At 46.7% G+C, this 21,152-nt stretch overlaps 1 protein-coding gene across 8 annotated transcripts in view; it reads right to left on the bottom strand.

Annotated features, from left to right (window-relative positions):
• Positions 1-3,770: 3,770 nt before the first annotated feature.
• Positions 3,771-21,152, bottom strand: part of SGSM1 (small G protein signaling modulator 1) — a 90,097-nt gene continuing 72,715 nt past the window's right edge. For 6 of the 8 annotated variants that reach the window (XM_082698811.1, XM_082698814.1, XM_082698812.1 and 3 more), the window contains 6 exons: positions 20,286-20,410; positions 18,303-18,385; positions 12,282-12,391; positions 10,202-10,298; positions 8,932-9,099; positions 3,771-5,965 (listed from right to left, as the gene is read on the bottom strand). In XM_082698811.1, the coding sequence (XP_082554937.1) occupies positions 5,877-5,965; positions 8,932-9,099; positions 10,202-10,298; positions 12,282-12,391; positions 18,303-18,385; positions 20,286-20,410 (672 nt within the window). In that variant the 3' untranslated portion in view covers positions 3,771-5,876. The remainder of the gene's footprint in view (positions 5,966-8,931; positions 9,100-10,201; positions 10,299-12,281; positions 12,392-18,302; positions 18,386-20,285; positions 20,411-21,152) is intronic. The other 2 variants (XM_082698815.1, XM_082698813.1) reach the window with 1 other exon arrangement.

Raw genomic sequence — 21,152 nt, forward strand, 5'->3', positions numbered from 1 at the left:
TGGGACCACTTCCATGCAAGTCAGTCTCACGTGGGAAGACCTTCTGAGACCCAAGCCACATCCCAGCAGCGACTGGGTGCCACCAAGCAGAAGCCCAAACTCAGCCCCCGGCCCCTGTCACCCACATCCCCTCTGTCATAACCTCTCAATGGCCCCCAAATCCCTTATTTTCCTTTTGAACTATTTCAGCAACACCAAAGGGAGTGATTCTCCAGCCCTTAACGAGGAAAGATTTACAGGGAGATTCTGTCCTTATTTGAGGCAGAGGAATCTTTCGGTCTTATTTTCTCTTGATCACAACAAGGAGTGTCCACTGTTTCAAGGAGCCCTGTGTCTACAAAGAATCACTGTGGATTCACTGTGATTCCCATCACTGTCTACTGGGAATCACTGTGCCCACTGGTCTGAAGAAAGCATGCCAAGAAGACACTAGAGAATTTCTGCATGGCACCCGGATGTAATGGAAAATGCCCAGGGAACAGCATGGTCCCGTGGGTCATTTGAATCCTGCTAGGGTTTGATTTAGCAACAGATCCGAAAGTTGGCCCTTTAGTAAGATGAGGTTGTGCTCCTCTAGTCTGCACCTGTCCTGGGCTCAAGCTCTCCATGTGCCTGGCGGCTTGAAAGCTAGAAGCCTAGGGACCTATAAGTCTTTTCCTGACTCAGCAAATCAGATGCTAACTGCAGAGTCAGAGCGGGCTTCGCTCCTGCCAAGGACTGAAGGCCTCACCACACCTAACTGCTGTGTTCCTCAGTCATAGCCCCAGAGGGCTGGGAGCTCGCCCCTTTCCGAGCTCTCCTCCGGGAGCCATATTCTCTACTGTTCCAAGCCTTACCCGAGAAGCTGAGCTAGGTAGATGCTGGTAACTCAGGGACACTGAAGTCTCAACCCGGAAATCATCCCCAGGGATACGGAGGAGTAGAGGGTCCCAGTGAAAGAGGGGGGCCAGGGCTGCACCCACGATAAAGGGAGGCATTCTTATCTTTAGTGCACAAAAGTGAAAACCCCCATCAGTGAGGAACAGTCACTTGCCCAAGGCCACATAGCCAGGAAAGGGCAAATCTGGGATCCAAAATCATTGCTCTCCCAACATGTGGACAGAGATACATAGGACATGATTTCAGCTGGCAAAATGAGAAAGCCATTCTGGCTTCAACTGTCCTTTATATCTGCCAAGATGAAAGGCTTGTTTGGTGCTCATATGTCTTCCATAGCCTCTCAAACTCCTGGTAAATCTCTTCTTAAAAAAGAGAGCAGATTCCAGCTCAAGGTCTTTTTTTTTTTTTTTTTTTTTTTAAGGCGGCAAACAGTATTTTGGTAAAATAAACATACTTATATTTACAATTATCTTCTGTTTATGCAAAATGACACGGGCCTCCCATAGATACAAGTCTAAACAGCGAGTTGGTTTAAAGAAAACCACTAAAGGGACGCCTGGGTGGCTCAGTTGGTTAAGCGGCTGCCTTCGGCTCAGGTCATGATCCCAGCGTCCTGGGATCGAGTCCCATATCGGGCTCCTTACTCCGCAGGGAGCCTGCTTCTCCCTCTGATTCTGCCTGCCACTCTGTCTGCCTGTGCTTGCTCTTGCTCTCTCTCTCTGACAAATAAATAAATAAAATCTTAAAAAAAAAAAAAAAAAAAGAAAACCACTAAAGATCCAATTGCATAGGTGGTGCAGACATGGTCAAAATCAGAAATGCCAGTGGCAGGTGCCTTGAGTTGGAAATGCTATTACAGAATGTGCGAGAAAACTCAGTGGTGCATGGGTCTGCTGTCTCCTGGACTTAAGAGTATCTGCTGGCAAGGTAAGGAATTGGAAGGGCTTCTTCCCAGTGCCCTTGACTACAGCCCCCCTCCTCCCTGGGCTCCTGGGACCTAAGGCCCGGGAGGGAAGGAGGTGAGGGGAAGAAGGAAGGGGACACTAGATGCAGGAATGCCTGCCAGGCATCCGTGAAATGGGATGGTGAGGGCCTCCCAAACTCTGCACATGGGAGAAGTGCTTCTCATTTGCCTCATGGCCTCCCCCACAGGCCAAAAAGGAAACTCTTGGTGAAAAGGCAATGAGCATGGCTAAAGCATGATATTAAAGGGACAGCAGAACAGCCAGAAGGGCCTGGACACCGTGGGCAAGATGCTGTCCAAATGCTCTTGGCCACAATGCAATGAGACAGGAGAGAGGGGAACATGGCAAGGAGAAGGGGAAAAGAAGAGAAAGAAGCAAGGAGGGCCAGGAGGAGGAAAAGGATGGCAGGAGTCCAGCCACAACTCTGCACCCATAAACACAGAAATGGAGAGCACTTCCCCATCCTGCGACCGAGTCATTAAAATAGGCCCGGTGATGCAAGACTCATCTGTTCACATCTACGCAAAGCTCAACCGCATGCATTTAGGAAGTCTTGTCAACAACAGAAATGCTGTCTTAAGATGTCTTTTCCTGTAACATACATCATTAATGACCGGAAGTCAACGGTGCCCACAGCCAGGCATCTGTGTACACATAACCCGTGTGGGGCACTGCTTATGTCTGGGGATGCCAGGAGGCTGCTGCAATAGTGGTGTTTCAGGAGGACTGCCACATGTACCAAGTGATGGCTGGAGCTGGGGAAATGGCGGGGGGGGGGCTCTAAAGCCCATGTAGAACGCAGAACATCAGGACTGGTCTTAGCACTCAGAAACATCCCCCTGGAAGGAGCAAAGGGCAAGTCTCCACCTGCCCACTGCTGTGGGGCTTAAGACTTACCTCTGCCGGCAGTCTTCTGAGAACGTGGGGACTGGGCTCCTGCAGGCTGCCCAGCCACCTGAGAACACTCTTTTTCTGTATAAAACCTGCAGTTTCGATGGGTGTTTATCAGATTGGATCAAGTCTGCTTCTGCAGCTGAAAGCTAGTTGTTTCCCTCAGCCCATGTCTAGAGGCTGCAAGGGATGGGGCATCCATGAGATGTCCCTGTTGCTTGATGGCTAAGGTTGGGAATGGTAGTAGCCGTGAGTGGGGACTGTGGCTGTCAAGGGGATCAAGCCGCTGGTCTGTGGGAATATTAGGGGTGAGAGATGAGCTCCTGCAGCAGGTGTCAACTTAGAGATATGACCCCGTGTCAAATGGCTGACCATCTGGGGACCCCTCTTGTGCACTAGAACTTGGGGGATTCCCCCAACCTTTGAATCTGCACTCAGCCATGTGACTTACTCTGAGCGACCAAAATGTAGCACAAAGGACCTCATGCTGATTCCCAGCTGAGGTCTCAAAAGGCCTCACATACTTCTGCTGGCACTCTTGAAAACTGCCACCATGGCCATACACACAAAGCTGAGTTGGCCTGCCATGGGATGAGAGACCTATGGCCCAGTGTCCCCCACTTTCCTGGCCACCAGCCAGCCAACTGTCAGAAGCCCAGTTGCCCCGTTGGCGATCAGCTGACCACAGATTTATGAAAAAGTCCGTCTCAGACCAGAAGACCCTCTCAGCCCATGCAGTCAACCCCACAGAATTTTAAGCTAAATGAACAGCAGTGTGAGGCCACTGAGCTTTGGGGTGCTTTGTTATGTGGCATTAGTTACACTGACAGCTAACTGACACAAAGGAGTGAGAAGCATTTTGCCTGCCTTGGACCTCCTAGGGAAAGACCAGGCAGCTACCGTGAGACTCGGTCCCCTTCTGGGTTTGGGTCACTGGGGTGGGGCTGGGAGGACACAGTCTTCCACGGTGAACACTTCTCCTCTCCTTTGTATTAAAACAAATTCCCAAAGCCCAGAAACAAAAAAGAACCCATATTCACACATTTCTCTGTTTATATATATTTTCTCTCTATATAGACACAACTCTTCAGTAAAGAGTTACGAGATATGTTGGCAACACTGAAAAAAGGAGGCGGGCACCCCATAGACAGGACAACTTCCCACACACTCGATTTCCAGGACACAAGGACATGCACGATGTACGGAGACCAAAAAAAGCACAGTAAGCCGAATAAATAGGCGATGTTCCAAATCACAACCATGGACACTTCTCTGGAACACCGCGAGAGAGAAGGCGGAGAAGGGACTGTGGACAGGTCTGTCAAGAAAATAAATATGAGTTGAAAGGTCTAGGACCTGGGTCTTGCTGAAATAATGTCCTCCGTAATGAACAGCTGAGTGGCTTTGAACACTTTGAACCAAAGGGGGGTTTTGCACATATTTTCCCCGTCTTGGGAAGGCAGGGGACCAGATCAAGGAGACACGATTGTCATGGAGCACACTCTTTGGAGGCAAGCATCATTTAGATCTTTCCCATACTGCTCAAGAAGCCCCCACAGCAGGGACGAAGGGAGTTGGATACAGTGGAAGGCACTGGGACGGAGGGATTAACCTTCACAAGCACGCAGGGCAGGGGTTCCTTCCCATCCTGGTTTGCTCAGGACAGAGGACCAACATATCCTCTCTGTAAGGGCTTCGATGGGCTTTGAGTCTCCTCCCCTCTCCCAAATCCTCCCTGCCATTCTGGGGAGGAGACTTTCAACCCGAGACTGCTTCTCCAGATTCCCAAGCATTCTCAGGAAAGGTTGGCAGGAACACTCCTACAGAAGGACTGGTGGGCAGGGTGAACCAGCCAGCTCAGCGGCTGTCCGCGATTGGCAGCCCTCTCCATGATGACACGAAGGGGACTGTTCCCAGACTGAGCCGTGATTCTGGTCCCAGGACATCAGCATGTTTGCCAAGGAAAACACATGTCCCAGTCAACCTGGCTGACCTCTGCCTTCCTTATGCCCCTTTGTCCTGAGCGAGCCAGGCACCTAGGGAAAAGCCAGCCTCTCTGACTTCTCTAGAAGGGGCTTTCATCAACACACACCTTCTAAGATTCCGCAGCACCAGACCCCACGTGCTGAAGGGGAGGCGAGGTCTTCCCCAGGAGGTGAAGGAAGGGATGAGGTCTCTGCCCTGTCTGGGAGGGGGTGGGGGTTCTGCGCAGGACCCTGAGGAGCCTCAGGCTGTCCCACTCCTCAGGTGTGTCTCACACTCCATTACCCTTCCAGGGAGAGGACTTTCTTGAAAAGAAAGAAAAGAAGTCTCTCCTGGGGTCAGGTGGAAGAGAAAAAAAATGAGAGAATAGAGCAAATGGTATCCAGGCTCCCAAGATGGATGTGGACTCCTGCAGGCCTTTGCTGAATGGGAAGGGACCTCAGGCCACATGTAGTGTCAAGAAAAGGCAGGGAGGGACATACGCTGGGAAGCCCTCGGGGACATCAGTGGTTCTCTAGTGGGGACATGTGGCAATATCTGGAAACGTTTTGGTTGTCACAACTGGGTTGGGGAAGGGGCCCTACTTGCATCTAGCAGGTAGAGGCCAGAATCCTGCTCAACACCCTACAATACACAGCCCCCACAGAAAAGAATTATCCAGCTCCAATGTCAACAGTGCCAAGGTACAAAAACTGCACTAAGCTAACCTTCCAGCCATGTTCTGTTTTCCGAAGGCCCATTCCAGAGCACAGAGGTAGTCCCATGGACCTCTCCTACACCAATTCCCCCCCAAATTCCCTCCCCAAGTCTCATCTGACAGAACAACTTGGAGGCATTGGGACAGAATAAGAGAAGCGACCCTTCTGGAGGCCATCCACGAAAAGGCTCCCTCTGACCACTGACACACCCCAACTCCCGCAGGGAGGAATCCCAGACTCGGACAATCTTTGGTCAAACGGGAAAACATAAGGCTGAACTGAAGGGGCAACCCCTCGACCCCACCTGCCTGGGTGGCCAAAGTTGGGGTAGTTTCTCTTTGCACAGAAGTCCATGCTCATGAACAGACACCGGGACCTCGCTCCCAGGGCAGCCGGGAGTGAAAAGTGGGCTGGGCAGGCGGATGGCAGCTCGGCGGACAAGGCCCAGGGGAGCAGGCCCTCACTTGTTCTCGATCAGAGTCTGCACCTTGTACACGAGGTCCCGGGCCAGCTTCAGGACGTGTTTGGTGTTGTGCCGTTCGGCCATTTCTGAAAGAGCAGAAGGCAAGAGCTCATGAGCCTCCTTCTGTGTCCATCCTGGGGCCCCCCTCAAGGCTTCTGGGCGGGAGGCGGGGGGTCTCTGGGGAAGCCCCATCATCACCATCTTGCATCATTCTCAAGCAGAGACCTTGGGGTATGGCCTGCCCCTTTGGACCCTGGTTTCCTCATCTGTAAAATAGGGGTTACAACAGTTTCTGCCTCACGAGGCTATTGTGAGATCAAACCAGAGACTGTGGGTTCACAGCATGTGCTTGAAAAAAGTTAGGTCTTCCCACCCACCTTGTATAAATACCACGACTAGGGACCTTTCAAGAAAGCAAAGCTGGGGGTGCCTGGGTGGCTCAGTCACTAAGCATCTGCCTTCAGCTCAGGTCATGAGCCCAGGGTCCTGGGACCGAGTCCAACATCGGGCTCTCCGCTTGGTGGGAACCCTGCTTCTCCTTCTCCCTCTGCCCCTCCCCTGGCTTGCACTCTTTCTCTCACTCCCTCTCAGATAAATAAATAAATAAAATCTTTGGGAAAAAAAAAAAAAAGAAAGCGATGCTGAGCACAGAGTCAATGTTAAAAGGTACAAAAGGATGAAGCAACAGGAAATGGGAAGGGAGAGGAGAAAGTAAAAATAATAATTTTATTAAGAGCTACATAAAATGATTGGATCTTTAGAGCAGACTAACCCTAAACCTAGATGTTTATCATAAAGAAATCATTTACTGGAAGAAAAAGACACCAAGACCAGTCCCAGACTGGCTACCAAGATACCCCAGAGTGTCAGTGAACTCATGAAACTGTAAGGGAGACAGAATGATATTCCACATCTGCTCAATACCTCACAAACCAGTAGTACAAGGAAGGTCACAAACTGGACTACATTCCTATCAATGACTTTATATCTTTGCAACACTAGGTTTTCTGCAAGCAGTTGAAGAAAGCAAGTTTGAGAAAAAGCAAAAGAATGTGAAAATCACTGTGGAATAAGAAATAAAGGAAGTTACTGGTGTCCAATCTAGTTCTAAGGTTTGAGAAGCTACACAAGCCCAACAGGGGCACACATCCCATTAATTGTTACAGTTATTTAAGAGTGAAATAAAAATATTTTCTTTTGACTGTGAAAAAGATGGGATGGGGAAGAAAGATTTATTAATGCACCCATTAAATGCCACGTGGTTTCTTGGGTTGGATGCTGGAGCAGAAAAAAGGCATCACCTAAAAACCAAGCCAGGGGCACCTGGGTGGCTCAGTGGGTTAAGCATCTGCCTTCAGCTCAGGTCATGACCTCAGGGTCCTGGGATCGAGCTCTGTGTTGGGCTCTGTGCTCCGTGGAGAGTCTGTGTCTCCCTCTGCAGCTTCCCCTCCTCATGCTCTTTCCCTCTCTCTCAAATACTAAAAATCTTAAACAAAAATAGGCAAAATCAAATAAAATTTACAGTTTAAAAATAATGTGCCGATGTTAACTTCTTAGTTGTGACAAATGTTCTAGGATCAGGTTAATGTAGAGACATTAGGGATGCCTGGGTGGAGGGTAGCAAGAACCTTCTGTACTATTTTTTCAGCTTTCCTTTAAATCTAGTTATTCCAAAATAAAATGTTTGTTTTAAAAATAAAAATGAAATAATGTCTCCGGGATGCCTGACTGGCTCAGTCACGAGAGCATGTAAATTCTTTTTATTTATTTTTATTTTTTTATTTCATTTTTTTAAAAGATTTATTTACCTGACAGAGAGAGAGCAAGCAAGCACAAGAAAGAACACAAGAGTGGGGAGGGGCAGAGGGAGAGGCAGGCTCCCTGCTCTGCAGGGAGCCTGATGTGGGGCTCAATTCCAGAACCCTGAGATCATGACCCAAACCAAAGGTAGACACTTCACCAACTGAGCCACCCAGGTGCCCCAGAGTGTGTAATTCTTGATCTTGGGGATGTGAGTTCCATCCCCAGGTTGGGTGTAGAGATTACTTAAAAAGAAAATCTTAAGGGGCGCCTGGGTGGCTCAGTGGGTTAAAGCCTCTGCTTTCTGCTCAAGTCATGATCCCAGTGTCCTGGGATCAAGCCCCGCATCGGGCCCTCTGCTCGGCAGGGAGCCTGCTTCTCCCTCTCTCTCTGTCTGCCTCTCTGCCTACTTGTGATCTCTGTCTGTCAAATGAATAAATAAATAAATCTTTAAAAAAAAATAAAAAGAAAAGAAAAAAATAATAATGTTTCTGGGGTAAGGTCAAAGGGGTTTTTTTTTCCTTCTTCTTCTTTTGCTTTTTTTTTTTTTTTTTTCAAAATCACCTCTAGGTTTTAAAAAAATGTTTAAATAGTGATAATAGGAGCAAGAGCTTCCAGCTCTGGGCCCCTCAGATGAGCTGCGTATCAGTGTGATTGAGTTTGTCCATGTTGTCTCATTAACTGTCCCAACATCTCTGTGAGGGAGGGATAAGTACCATTCTCCACCCCCTGCCCCACAAGGAATCTGGAGTCCAGAGACAGCAAGTCACTTGCCCAAGGTCACATAGCTCCCAGGTGGCTGGGATCAGAATCCATAGTTGTTTGATTTCAAAGACTGTGCCTGTCTCACATCACTTCAAATGCCTTCCTAGAGCTGCTTTTGGGCCCATCAACCCTCCAAAGCAGACACTTTGACCCCATTTTACAGATGAGGAAGAGACGCTTAGAAAGAGGGGAAGTGACTTATATCCATGGGCACAGCTGGTTAGTGGCAGAGCCAGGGTTCGCCCTGAGCCTGATTTCAACATCCCTGCTCCTTCTGCTAGATTCCTGAGAAAATCGCATTCTCCATGTTACAAGATGTCAACTCGTCCATCTGGAAATAGACAGAAGAAGCTGATGGAAACCCTTAGCCCCACCTTATCCCCTCCACCACGTGTCAATCTCAATGCATCTCCCACCCTCTGAGGCCCCAGGAAGGGGCCCGTCAGAAGCCCATAAGCCTCAGATGACACCCTGGTCATGTGGGTACCGTTAAAGAATTTGATGATGTCCGTGAAGTCCATATTGTTCTCCAAGATGATGTCCCGGTAGACCTCCACCAGAGCCAGCGCGATGAAGAGGACATAGTGGGCGGATGAGACGTGTTTGGCTGCCCAAATGGTCTCCCAGACGGAGAAGACGTCATCATAGATGAGTTCTACCAACACACCAGCACGCACATGCGTGGGGAGAGAGTCAGCCACGGAGCTCCCGGTGCCACCCTCCCTCTGGGAAAATCCCAGGCCACCTGCGCCCTGTGCTTCTGTCCTTATGCAGCAGACAGAGCTCAGGTCAGGAGGTAGGAAACCTGCACCCTGCCCCTTGACCATGAGAAGACCCAGTTTCCCTATCTGTAGAGAAGGCTATGTGGACTGGGGGGTTGTAAGTTTCCAGCTGCTGTGAGGGAAGGAACTGAGCATGGTCGGGTTTGATTTACACTGACCTGTCCCTGCTCTACCCCTTGACTGGCATTCCGCTTTCTGCCTGCACCTTACATCTCCTCTGGCACGCACGAGGTATCCCCTTGCTTCTGCACATAGGCAGAGCTGGCTGCTGGCTCTGGCACTGGTCAAGAAACAAGAGAGAGCAATGGTGGAGAGCAAGGGTTCTGGTGTCCAGTCAACTCAGTCTGAATCCGGCCCCACCATTTACTGGCAAGGTGACCTTGGGCTAGTCACTTCCCCTCCACCAGCTTCTCCCTCTCCTCCTCTGTTGTAAGTGGGGTGAGGCTTGAGGAGAAAATACATAGAAATGGCTCAGCACACTGCCTGGCATATTGTTACATGTCGATTACATGTAACGAACATGTTATCACATGTTTATTAACACTTCCCTGCAGGGGAGCATTACCCCCACTTTGCAAAGTACCAGGGAGCTGGGCTATACCCCATTTCTAAGTCACACAGGACACATGCCACATGGGGCAAGGGGTGCCTTGCCTCCGATAAGAAGCATAACAGAATGGAAGGGAACTAACTGGGCTTAGGAGGTGGACAGAGGGGGCCTAAACTCCTGCCTCCACTGGTCCTACATTGGAATTAGATTCTTCGCCTTAGTTTCCTCATATGTAACCACATCTATAGAGTAGTGTCATTGCAAACCAGGGCACGTGAGCCAATAGTCAGAACTCGATAAACGGATGTTCCTCTCTTTGTCTGGCTGTGTTCCGACAACCCCAGACTCTCCTCCATGGTCCTTTTCTTCCCCTGAGGTTCTGCTGCAAAGAGCCTGGGAACAATGCCCCGGTTTGAAGTTAGTACCTCGCTTGAAATCCAGCAGGAACCAGCGGTAGCAGAAGTAGAAGTGGGTGTAGTCCCCATTCTGATGCATCAGCTCAAAGAGCTCTGAGTCCAGAATCTGCCCACAGGAGAGAAGGCTAGCATCAGCCTCCTGGGAAGTGGCTGGCCGACAGGGATCCCCTGAATAGAGGATGACCCCCTCACCGGACACCATACAGCCCTAACGACCAGGAGGAGTTAAACAATGGACTAAAGATTTGAAATGAAAACCTACCCAGCTCAGGTCAACTCAGAAGGTTTCTCCAAAGAAGAGATGCAAATAAACTATAAAACCCATGAGAGAGGTTCAGCAAATTCGTCAGGAAAATGCAAATCAAAACTCTAAGGAGATACCCCTTCACACCCTCTAGGACAAGAATGGAGAATCAAAAGGACAGACAACAAAGCGTTTGTAGGGGTGGGGAGAAACCGGAGGCCCTGTTGGTGGCTGTGAGGTCACTGCCATGGATGTCACCAAGAGACATGCAGATGGATGGCTATGTGAAACCTGGACATGAATGTTCATAGCGGCACAATTCCCAAGAGCCCAAGAGGAGAAACAATTCCCAACAGCCCAAGAGGAGAAACAACCCAAGGGTCCGTCAGTGAATGGTTGCATACACAAAATGTGGCAAAGCCCCCATGGGGCATCGTTTGGCAATAGAAAGGGCACGGCTTCCCAATACCTGCTACCCCATGGAGGGACCCTAAAAACTTGCCACTGAGTGAAAGCAGCCAGACACAGGAGGCCACGTGTTCTGTTACTGCATTTCTATGAAATGACCGGAATCGGCCATACGGAGACAGAGAGTCGACTAGCGGTTGCCGGGAGCTGGGGAGAGGAACAGATGTTACTGTGGTTCCTGGGGTTTCTTTTTGGGGTGCTGAAGATATTCTGAAATTCGTGATGGTTTCACCACTGTAATTATGCTAGATTTTGTATATTTAGAAAGGGTAAATGGCATGGTATGTGAATTATATCTCAATAAAGCTGTGTGTGTGTGTGAGAAATATACCCAGATGTTACTTTGAGGAAAAGGACCAATACAAGCAAACATCTATTTTTTTGGTTAAATTCAATTAATTAACATATAGTGCATTATTATTTTCAGAGGCAAAGGTCAGTGATTCATCAGTCTTATATAACACCCAGTGCTCATTACATCAAGTGCCCTCTTAATCCCCATCATCCAGTTACCCCATCCCTCCATCCCTTCCCCTACAGCAACCCTCAGTTTGTTTCCTATGATTAATGAGTCTCTTACAATTTGTTCCCCTCTTTGATTTCATCTTGTTTTATTATTTCCGGCCTTTCCCTATGATTCTGTTTTGTGTCTTAAATTCCATACGAGTGAGATGTATAAATTGTCTTTCTCTGATTGACTTATTTTGCTTAGCATAATATCCTCTCGTTCTACCCATGTCATTGCAAATGGCAAGATTTCGGTTTTTTGATGGTTGCATAATATTCCATTATATATATATATACCACATCTTTATCCATTCATCTCTTGATGGACATGTAGGTTCTTTCCATAGTTTGGCTATTGTGGACATTGCTGCTACAAACATGTGGATGTATGTGCCCCTTTGGATCACTACATTTGTATCTTTGGGGAAATACCCAGTAGTGCAATTGCTGGATAATAAGGTAGCTCTATTTTTAACTTCTTGGACCCTCCATGCTCTTTTCCAGAGTGGTTGCACCAGCTTACATTCCCAACAACAGTGTGGGAGGGTTCCCCTTTCTCCACATCCTTGCCAACACCTGTTGTTTTCTGACTGGTTAGTTTTGGCCATTCTGACCAGTGTAAGGTGGTATCTCAGTGTGGTTTTGATCTGTATTTATTTCCCTGACAAGTAAACATCTTTTTAAGGGCCAGAGCCACATCTTGTTCATTATGTAGCCATGGGGCCTGGCTCAGTGAGACAGAATGAAGTGGCGTTGATTTGAGCTAACGGAGTCAGAACGAACTGAACTGAGTTAGACTACATGTGGCTGGTCTGTTGATGTAGGGAGCTCTGGGCTGAGGGCTATATGATTGAATAGGACCGGTCATACCTGGATCAGCGACCTCATGTTGGCAAAGTGCGTATCCATGGCACCTCCGTGGGGGAAGTTCTGGTTCATTCGCTTCATCAGCTCCGTGAAGCAGCTGAAGGCAAGGGCCTCTGGGGAAAGAGCACAGGAGAAATGGTCACCTCTGCCACTGCCCAAGAAACCCGAGCTCCCAAGGTGATCCCAAGGTCAAAGGCCCCAAGCTGGTTCATGAGGTCCACAGCCAGAGGAGAAACACATAGACGAGGGAGAGCCAGTGTATCCCACTTGAGGAAATGTTCTTTAGTCTTAACCACATGCTTTCTACCCGTGAGGGGTTGAATAGTCTTTCTTTTAGCACATACAGGTCTCCTCTCTCTCAGGGATCTTTTTGGCCAGGACTGTTTCTCATGACCTTGGAAGTTGCAAGGGCAGTTGGCATGTATTCTACGGGAGGGTTCTCTATTGGAATTTGTCTGTTTTTCTCACGATGAAACTGGGATTTGGGGTTATTGGGAGAAGGGCCACATGGGTAACAGGCCATTTTATCTTATTTAATTATACTTATTTATTTTTAAAGATTTTATTTATTTATTTGACAGACAGAGATCACAAGTAGGCAGAGAGGCAGGCAGAGAGAGAGGGAGGAAGCAGGCTCCCTGCTGAGCAGAGAGCCTGATGCGGGCAGGATCCCAGGACCCCAAGATCATGACCCGAGCTAAAGACAGAGGCTTCACCCAGGCGCCCCTTTTCCTTTTTTTTTTTGTAATAGGCCATTTTAATCAGATTGTGTTGCCAAAGGCACCTGCTACCCACATGACTTAAGAATGGTAACGTTGGGGCACCTGGGTGGCTCAGTGGGTTGGGCTGCTGCCTTCGGCTCGGGTCATGATCTCAGGGTCCTGGGATCGAGCCCCGCGTCGGGCTCTCTGCGCAGCGGGGCGCCTGCTTCCTCCTCTCTCTCTCTGCTTGCCTCTCTGCCTACTTATGATCTCTCTCTGTCTAATAAATAAATAAAATCTTAAAAAAAAAAAAAGAATGGTAACGTTAATTTCAGTCACCTTGCTGTCGCAGAATTTGTCAGGTCTCTTCACCACAGCGTTTCTTTCTTGCCTGCACCTGCTTCTACACTGAACTTCTTTTTTTTTTTTTTTAAAGATTTTATTTATTTATTTGACAGAGAGAAATCACAAGTAGGTAGAGAGCAGGCAGAGAGAGAGAGGAGGAAGCAGGCTCCCTGCCGAGCAGAGAGCCCGATGCGGGACTCGATCCCAGGACCCTGAGATCATGACCTGAGCCGAAGGCAGCGGCTTAACCACTGAGCCACCCAGGCGCCCTACACTGAACTTCTGGGAAGGAAGTCACAATGCACAGCTCTTGTCTAGGGAGTGTGGCGTTATGCTTCTCATTTTTTAACAGCCTTATGGAGATACACACCACAGAAAACTCACCGTTTTATTTATTTTTAAAGATTTTATGTATTTATTTGACAGAGAGAGAGAGAGCTCACAAATAGGCAGAGAGAGAGGGGGAAGGAGACTACTTGCTGAACAGAGAGCCTGATGCAGGGCTCGATCCCAGGACCGTGAGTTCATGACCTGAGCCAAAGGCAGAGGCTTAACCCACTGTGCCAACCAGGTGCCCCAAACTCACTGTTTTAAATGTACAGCTCCAATTTTTAGTATAATTCTCAGAATTGTGGAACCATCCTCTAGAAGGTCAGAACATTTTCCTCGCCCCCAAAAGACCCCTCCACACATCAGCAGTTATGGAGCATTTCCCTCTTCCCCCAGCCCCTGTCAGCCATTAATCTGTTTCCTGTCTCTATAGCTTTGCCTCTTCTGGAAATTTCCAATAAATGGAACCATGCATTATTAGGAACTGCCATGCTGCCTTCTAAAATGGCAAACTTTTTTTTTTTTTTTTAAGATTTTATTTATTTGACAGAGAGAGACATGCGAGAGAGGGAACACAAGTGGGGGAACAGGAGAGGAAGGAGGAGGCTTCCCACCAAGCAGGGAGCCTGATACAGGGCTAGATCCCAAGACCCCGGGATCATGACCTGAGCTGAAGGCAGACGCTTAACAACTGAGCCTCCCAGGCACCCCAAAAATGTCAAACATTTTACAATCTCACTAGCTAAGTATAACAGCACTGCTGTCTCCATATTATCACTAACACGAAACAGTTTGCATTGTTTTGATTCTAGTCATCTTCGTGGGTGTGCAATGGTATCTCACTGTGGTTTTCATTTGCATGTCCCTAGTGATGAAAGATAATGAGCATCTTTTAATAGGCTTACTGGACAACTGTATGTCTATTCTGTTGAGAAATGTCTATCCAAACCTTTGTTCATTTTTCATTGGGTCATTTCCCTTTTTATTGTTGAACTGTAAAAGCTCTTAATATATCTTGGATATAAGTCCCTTATATTATACATGTGATTTGCAAGCATTTTCTTCAATTCTTTGGGCTCTCTTCATCTTCTTGAGGGTGTCCTTTGAAGCACAATAGTTTTTAATTTGGGGCAAGTCTAATTTGTTTTTAATTTTCTCACTTTATTCTTTTGGTGCCATATCTAAGAAACCACTGCTTAACACTCAAAGTCATTAAACCAAGGTCACAAAGATGTATGCCTTTGTTTTCCTCTAATAATTTTATTGTTTCAACTCTTATATTTGGGTCTATGGTCCATTTTGAATTAGTGGTTTTGCATATAGTATGAAGCATGACTCTGACTTCAAGCTTGTGCGTGCAGATGCTTGGTTGTTTCAGCATCATATGTCGGAAAGACTCTTCTTTCCTCACTGAGCTGAAATGTCTCGGCACCCTTGTCAAAATCACCTGACGTACATGTGTGAGAAACACTTATTTCCAGACTTCCAATTTTATTGTACTGATCTAAGTGTCTATCCTTGGGGAAGTACCACACTCTCTTGATTACTCTATTGTAGTAGGCTTTGAAATTGGGAACTGTGCACCCTCTAACATCTTCTTTCTCCAAACTGATTTTGCTATTCTTGGTCCCTTGCATTTTGAATTTTGGGGCCAGCTTGCCCATCTGTACAAAAAAATGCAGCTGGGGTGTTGGTAGGGACAGTAGTAAATTTTGATCAGTTTAGAGAGAATGGCCAACTTAATACTGCCAAGTCTTCTGATTCATAAACATGAGGAGTCTATTTATTTAGATCTCTAACTTTTTAAAGAAATTTATTTATTTGAGACAGAGTACACAAATGTGTAGGGGAGGGGTAGAAGGAGAGGGAGAAGCAGACTTCCCACTGAGCAGGGAGACCTGGGTTCAACCCCAGGACCCTGGGATCATCACCACCTGAGCCAAAGGCAGACACTTAACTGAATGAGCCTCCCAGGCACCCCTAGCTCTTAAATTTTGTTAACAATGTTGTACAGTTTTGGTATACAGGCATACTTTGCTTTATTATACTTTTCTGATATTGCTTTTTTTTTTTTAAGCAAATTGAAAGTCTGTGGCAACCCTGCATCAAGGAAGTCTATCTACCAGCATCATTTTTCCAACAGAATTTGCTCCCTTCATGTCTCTGCATCACATTTTGGTAATTCTAGCAATGTTTCAGTCATTTTCATTATTATTATATCTGTTATGGTGATCTGTAATCAATGATTATGAATTTACAATAGCTCAGATAATGGTTAGTAATTTTTTATCAAAAAGGTGTTTTTAGGGGTGCCTGGGTGGCTCAGTATGTTGGGCCTCTGCCTTCAGCTCAAGTCATGGTCTCAGGATTTGGGATAGAGACCCGCACTGGGCTCTCTGCTTAGCAGGGAGCCGCTTCCCTTCTCTCTCTGCCTGCCTCTCTACCTACTTGTGATCTCTCTCTCTGTCAAGTAAATAAAAAAATCTTTTCTTTAAAAGATTTTATTTAAAAAAAAAAGATTTTATTTATTTATTTATTTTTAAATATTTCATTTATTTATTTGACAGAGAGAGATCACAAGTAGGCAGAGAGGCAGGCAGAGAGAGAGAGAGGAGGAAGCAGACCCCCTGCCAAGCAGAGAGCCCGATGCGGGACTCGATCCCAGGACCCTGAGATCATGACTCAAGCCGAAGGCAGCGGCTGAACCCACTGAGCCACCCAGGAGCCCAAAAGATTTTATTTATTTATTTGACAGAGATCTCAAGTAGGCAGAGGTAGGCAGCGGGAGGTGGGAGGGCAGGAAGCAGGCTCCCTGCTGAGTAGAGAGCCCAATGCAAGGCTCAATCCCAGGACCCTGAGATCATGACCTGAGCTGAAGGCAGAGGCTTAATCCACTGAGCCATCCAAGTGCCCCAATAAATATTTTTTTTAAAAAGGTATTTTTAAATTAAGGTATATACATTATTTTTCTAGACATAATGCTATTACACACTGAACAGACTACAGTGTAGCGCAAACACAATTTGCATGTGTGTTGGGAAAAGAAAAAATTAATTTGACTCGCTTTAATGCAATATTTGCTGTATCATAGTGATCTGGAATTGAACTTGTAAATCTTCCACTTCTTCTGTTAAATTTATTCATAAATATCTTCTTTTAGATGCTCTTACAATTGGAACTGTCTTCCTCATTTTGCTTTTGGATTGTTGAATGCAAGTGTACATAAGTGCAACTGACTTTTGTATATATATCTTCTATGTTACAACCTTGTTGAACTTTTAAAATTAGCTCCAATACTTTTTTTGTCGGGGGGACAGTGCGAGAGGGAGAGAAAGGATCCAGCATAGAGCCTGACATGGAGCTCAATCTTACAACGCTGAGATCATGACCTGAATCAAAATCAAGAGTCAGATGCTAACAGATTGAGCCACCCAGGCTCCCTGCCAATATTTTTTCTTATTCCTTGGGATTACTATATGCAAAAATCACATCATCTGCAAGTAGACAACTTTACTTCCTTTCCAGTACAGCTACCTTTTATTTCTTTTGCTTCCCTAATTGTCCTGTCTAGAACCTTTTGTAGCAAAAGTGGACATCCTAGGGGCACCTGGGTGGCTCAGTGGATTAAAGCCTCTGCTTTTGGCTCAGGTCATGATCCCAGGGTGCTGGGATTGAGCCCCGCATCTGGCTCTCTGCTCCGTAGGGAGCCTGCTTCCTCCTCTCTCTCTGCCTACCTGCGATCTCCCTCTGTCAAATAAATAAATAAAAATCTAAAAAAAAAAAAAAAAAGTGGACATCCTTGTCTTTTTCCTGATTGTAGGAGAAAAGCATTCAGTCTTTCACCATTGATATGAATTAGCTGTAGGTTTTTCTTACATGCCTTTTATCACGTTTAGGAAGTTTCCTTCTATTCCTAGTTTGTTGAGTATTTTTAACATGAGATAGAGTGAGATTTGGCCAAATGCCACTTTGTCGTCAATGAAGACAACTGTGTCATTTTTGTCCTTTATTCTATTAAGATAGTGAATTGCACTGATTGATTTTCGTTCATTAAACCAGTCTGCATATGATGAGAGTTATGTGTCTCTTGGTCACGGTATATATAGTCCTGTTATATTTTGCTGGATTCAGTTTGTAAGTGTTTTGTGGAGGATTTTTATCTTTATAGTCATAAAGGACATCAGTCTGTAGTTTTCTTTTCTTGTGATGTCTTTGTCCGGTATTGGTATCAAGGTACTGATGGGTCCTCATATAAGGAATGGTCTTACAGAATGTGTTGGGAAGCATTCCCTCCTATTCTATCTTTTGGAAGAGTTTGTGAAAGATTGCTATTATTTCTTTTTTAAGTGTTCGGTAGATTCACCGTGAAGACACCTGGGCCTGGGTTTGTCTTTGTCTGCATTCACATTTGTACAATCAGTCGCTAGGAAAGGCCTGGCTGGGTGTTGGGCACCTGGCAGTAAGTGTTGGCTAATATGGAACAACAAGACTTTTTATTTCACTGGGACCTTGGTGTGTTCACCAACAGGTCCTCTGAGCACCTGCACTGACCCATTCCGTGGAGTCACAAAATGAGGTTACCCTCCCATCCCCTGCAGTAGGAAGAAAATTTGCACCCCTGGACATGGAGTGGGGAGGACATACTCACCGTCATCCAGGATGACCAGCAGTGGAGCCAGGAGATCACACATGCCCTGGACATAGCCGGTCTCAATGTGCTGCCAGATGTAGCTACAAGAGAGAGACCAGGGGCCCAAGGATGGCATTTGTGACCCGTCTCTCCAACCCACTAGTCCTCTCCCTCCTCCCTGGCATGGTCCCCCATCTCTCACCTGGACCACTCACTCATTGAGGTCCCACCTGCATCCCCTGCCTCCATCTGACACTCTTCAAACATCTTATTCTCAGCCACCACAATGGCCTTCCTAAATCTTAACTCAAAACCCCACATGCTTGCAGGTTCCCCGCTGTGACAAGACGATAAGCAAACTCCATCACTGGGGGTACAAGGCATTCAGCGTCATCCCCCAATCCATCTTTGTGTCCCCGCCATGACCTCCTGGTACTTTCTCCTCTCTGGCACACATTCACGCCCCTGTGCTTTGCCCTAGCTGTTCCGTACTTGGGGTTCCCATCTGCCCCTTAATAATAAGAACTAATATTTACTGAGCATTTACTGTATACTCAGCCACATACACATGCGTGTGATAACCATGAAGTTATCAAAATAATTGTATGAGAAAGGTATTATCATATCCCATTTTACAGATAGGAGACTGAGGCCCAGAGACATCAGTAACATGCATAGAATCATACACCTGCTAATAAATGGCAGAGGCAGGATTTGAACCCAGGAAGCCTCACCTCAAAGCCAAGTGGTTTCTTGAGTTTCTCCTAATTTTGCCAAAGGCCATCTTGAATGTCACCTCCTGTGAAGCCTTCCATGTTTTCTCCCAAGGCCATACCCCAGAAAAAGCTGGTCTATCCTTTCTTCCCCAGTACCTCTTCATTTTACTGTATTAAAGTTCCTTATATTTGTATCTCCTCAACTCAGTTTTGAGAGAGAATGATTGCTCAGGAGAGTGCAAAATTGAATAGTTAAGAGATAGTACTTATTAATAAAAATGTGTTAGAACAAGGGTTGGCAACACTTTCCTGAGAGATCCAGATAATAATTATTTGCTGCTTTGCATGCCGTATGTGCTCTGTCTGAACTACTCAATTCTGCAGAAGCAGTCACAGATACTACATGAACAAATGGGCATGGATGAATTCTAATTTATTTACAAAATGGGGGTGGGCTGGATTTGGCCTGTGGGTTATACTACTAGTTTGTGAGCTCCTGAGTTAGAGTAGCATGGAGAGATGGCCAGGATGCATTCTCACATGCATAAAGCAAGTTGTAGAAAACCCAGTATTAATCCCATATGGGTAAAATATAAAAAAGTTAAAACACATACACATGTATGTGATATTACATTATATATATGATCTATTGTGTTATTTTACACATATAATACACAGATGGCTCGTGAGGATGTTTACTCAATTGTTAGCAGAATTCTTCTAGCGGAGGGGGCGTTACGACTGGAGAGAGAAGCAGTTTCTCTTCAGACCTTATGAACTTCTGGATTTGCTGACTGATAGATGTTTTTAATAAGCCTGAGTTACTTCCACATTTTAAGAAATAAGATACTCAGTATGTAGTGAAAAGTAGTAAGAAGCTCCAAGTCTTGGCTTAAGGAAATAAAGGACAAGATTCTAGAACCTAAGAGAAAGGGGTATGAGCTCCTGTTCAGCCAACTGACCCCACTGGGCGACTCGAGCAGTATGGTAGCCATCCACTTTTGTTTCCTTCCCTGCAGATGGGGTAGCGTTGACTCTACAGCCTTGCTATGTGGGCGAGGCATAACAGCCTTAGTATGGGGCTCAGGGGAGTGCCTGGTATACAGTAAGTGCTTAATAAATGCTCAGTTGTTATCATTGCTCTGGTTGTTACCTTACTGTCAATGTGGCCTGGCATAAACAGGTGGGCAAGGAGACAGCGGCAGAGGCTGCCATCCGGCTGGGTTCCCTGGGCCCCGTGTCTGCCACCCCTGGCCGCGCCCACAGACCTCCTCCCCTCAGCCACCTGCACATGATGTTCCGCAGCTTCTCCAGATTGGCAGGTGTGAAGTACCAGTAGTTGCGATCACACCTCTGCACATCCTTCTCGATGCGGTGCAAGTTCACCGTGTACAGATCCAGGAGCTCCGGCTGCAGGCCCCGGGGGAGGGGAAGGAAAGGACTGTTACACCTCCACTCCTCCCAGAGGTCGGATGCCAGAGGTTCTCCCTCTGCCCTCCTCACCCTCTCTTGCTGCCCCTGAAAAGCATCTCCTCTCCCAGGACCAGGTGGGTGCTTCATTTTGTTTCTGTTGTTGCCTCTGAAAGCCTCTTTTTACTTCGTATGATGAGAGTTCTTTGGCTTTTCCCCCTTCAATGAAACAAGACAACTCTGGAAGGTGCACAGACTAACTACCCATTGAGTGGATGAGGGTCGTAACTAGCTGGAGGTGCCCCCTCCCCCGCCAGTACCCGACAGGAAGAATGGAGGAAGCGAGCAGGAGTCAGGTTCTGGCCTGAAAACTTGACCCTGCCTGAAAACAAGGTGCAATGATATGGCAAGAAAAATATGGGAACATTTCAAGGCCAAAATTTAACCCACAAAGGTAAGTAAATACCAAATCTGGCTCTTGTCTTGAAGGAAGCTTCCAAATGGGCAAACAGAAGCTTGGGTTGAATGGTTTTGGGGTCCTTGTACCCTAAGGCAAGGAATCGAATAAGAGACTCTCCTGCATTTAAGGTGGGACCCCCAAGGACCCGGATCCCCAGTAAGGGAATCCTGGAAGAAAAACTAACATTTGGGGTCTCAAGGACAGCGGCCTGCCTTGAATAGAGGGCTCAAGTGAAGCATAAAGTATATCCCCCTGGATAATTAAGAGTTTCAGATCAGGTTT

The sequence above is a fragment of the Mustela nivalis genome (assembly GCF_964662115.1).
Source record: "Mustela nivalis genome assembly, chromosome: 14".
NCBI classification, from domain to species: domain Eukaryota; kingdom Metazoa; phylum Chordata; class Mammalia; order Carnivora; family Mustelidae; genus Mustela; species Mustela nivalis.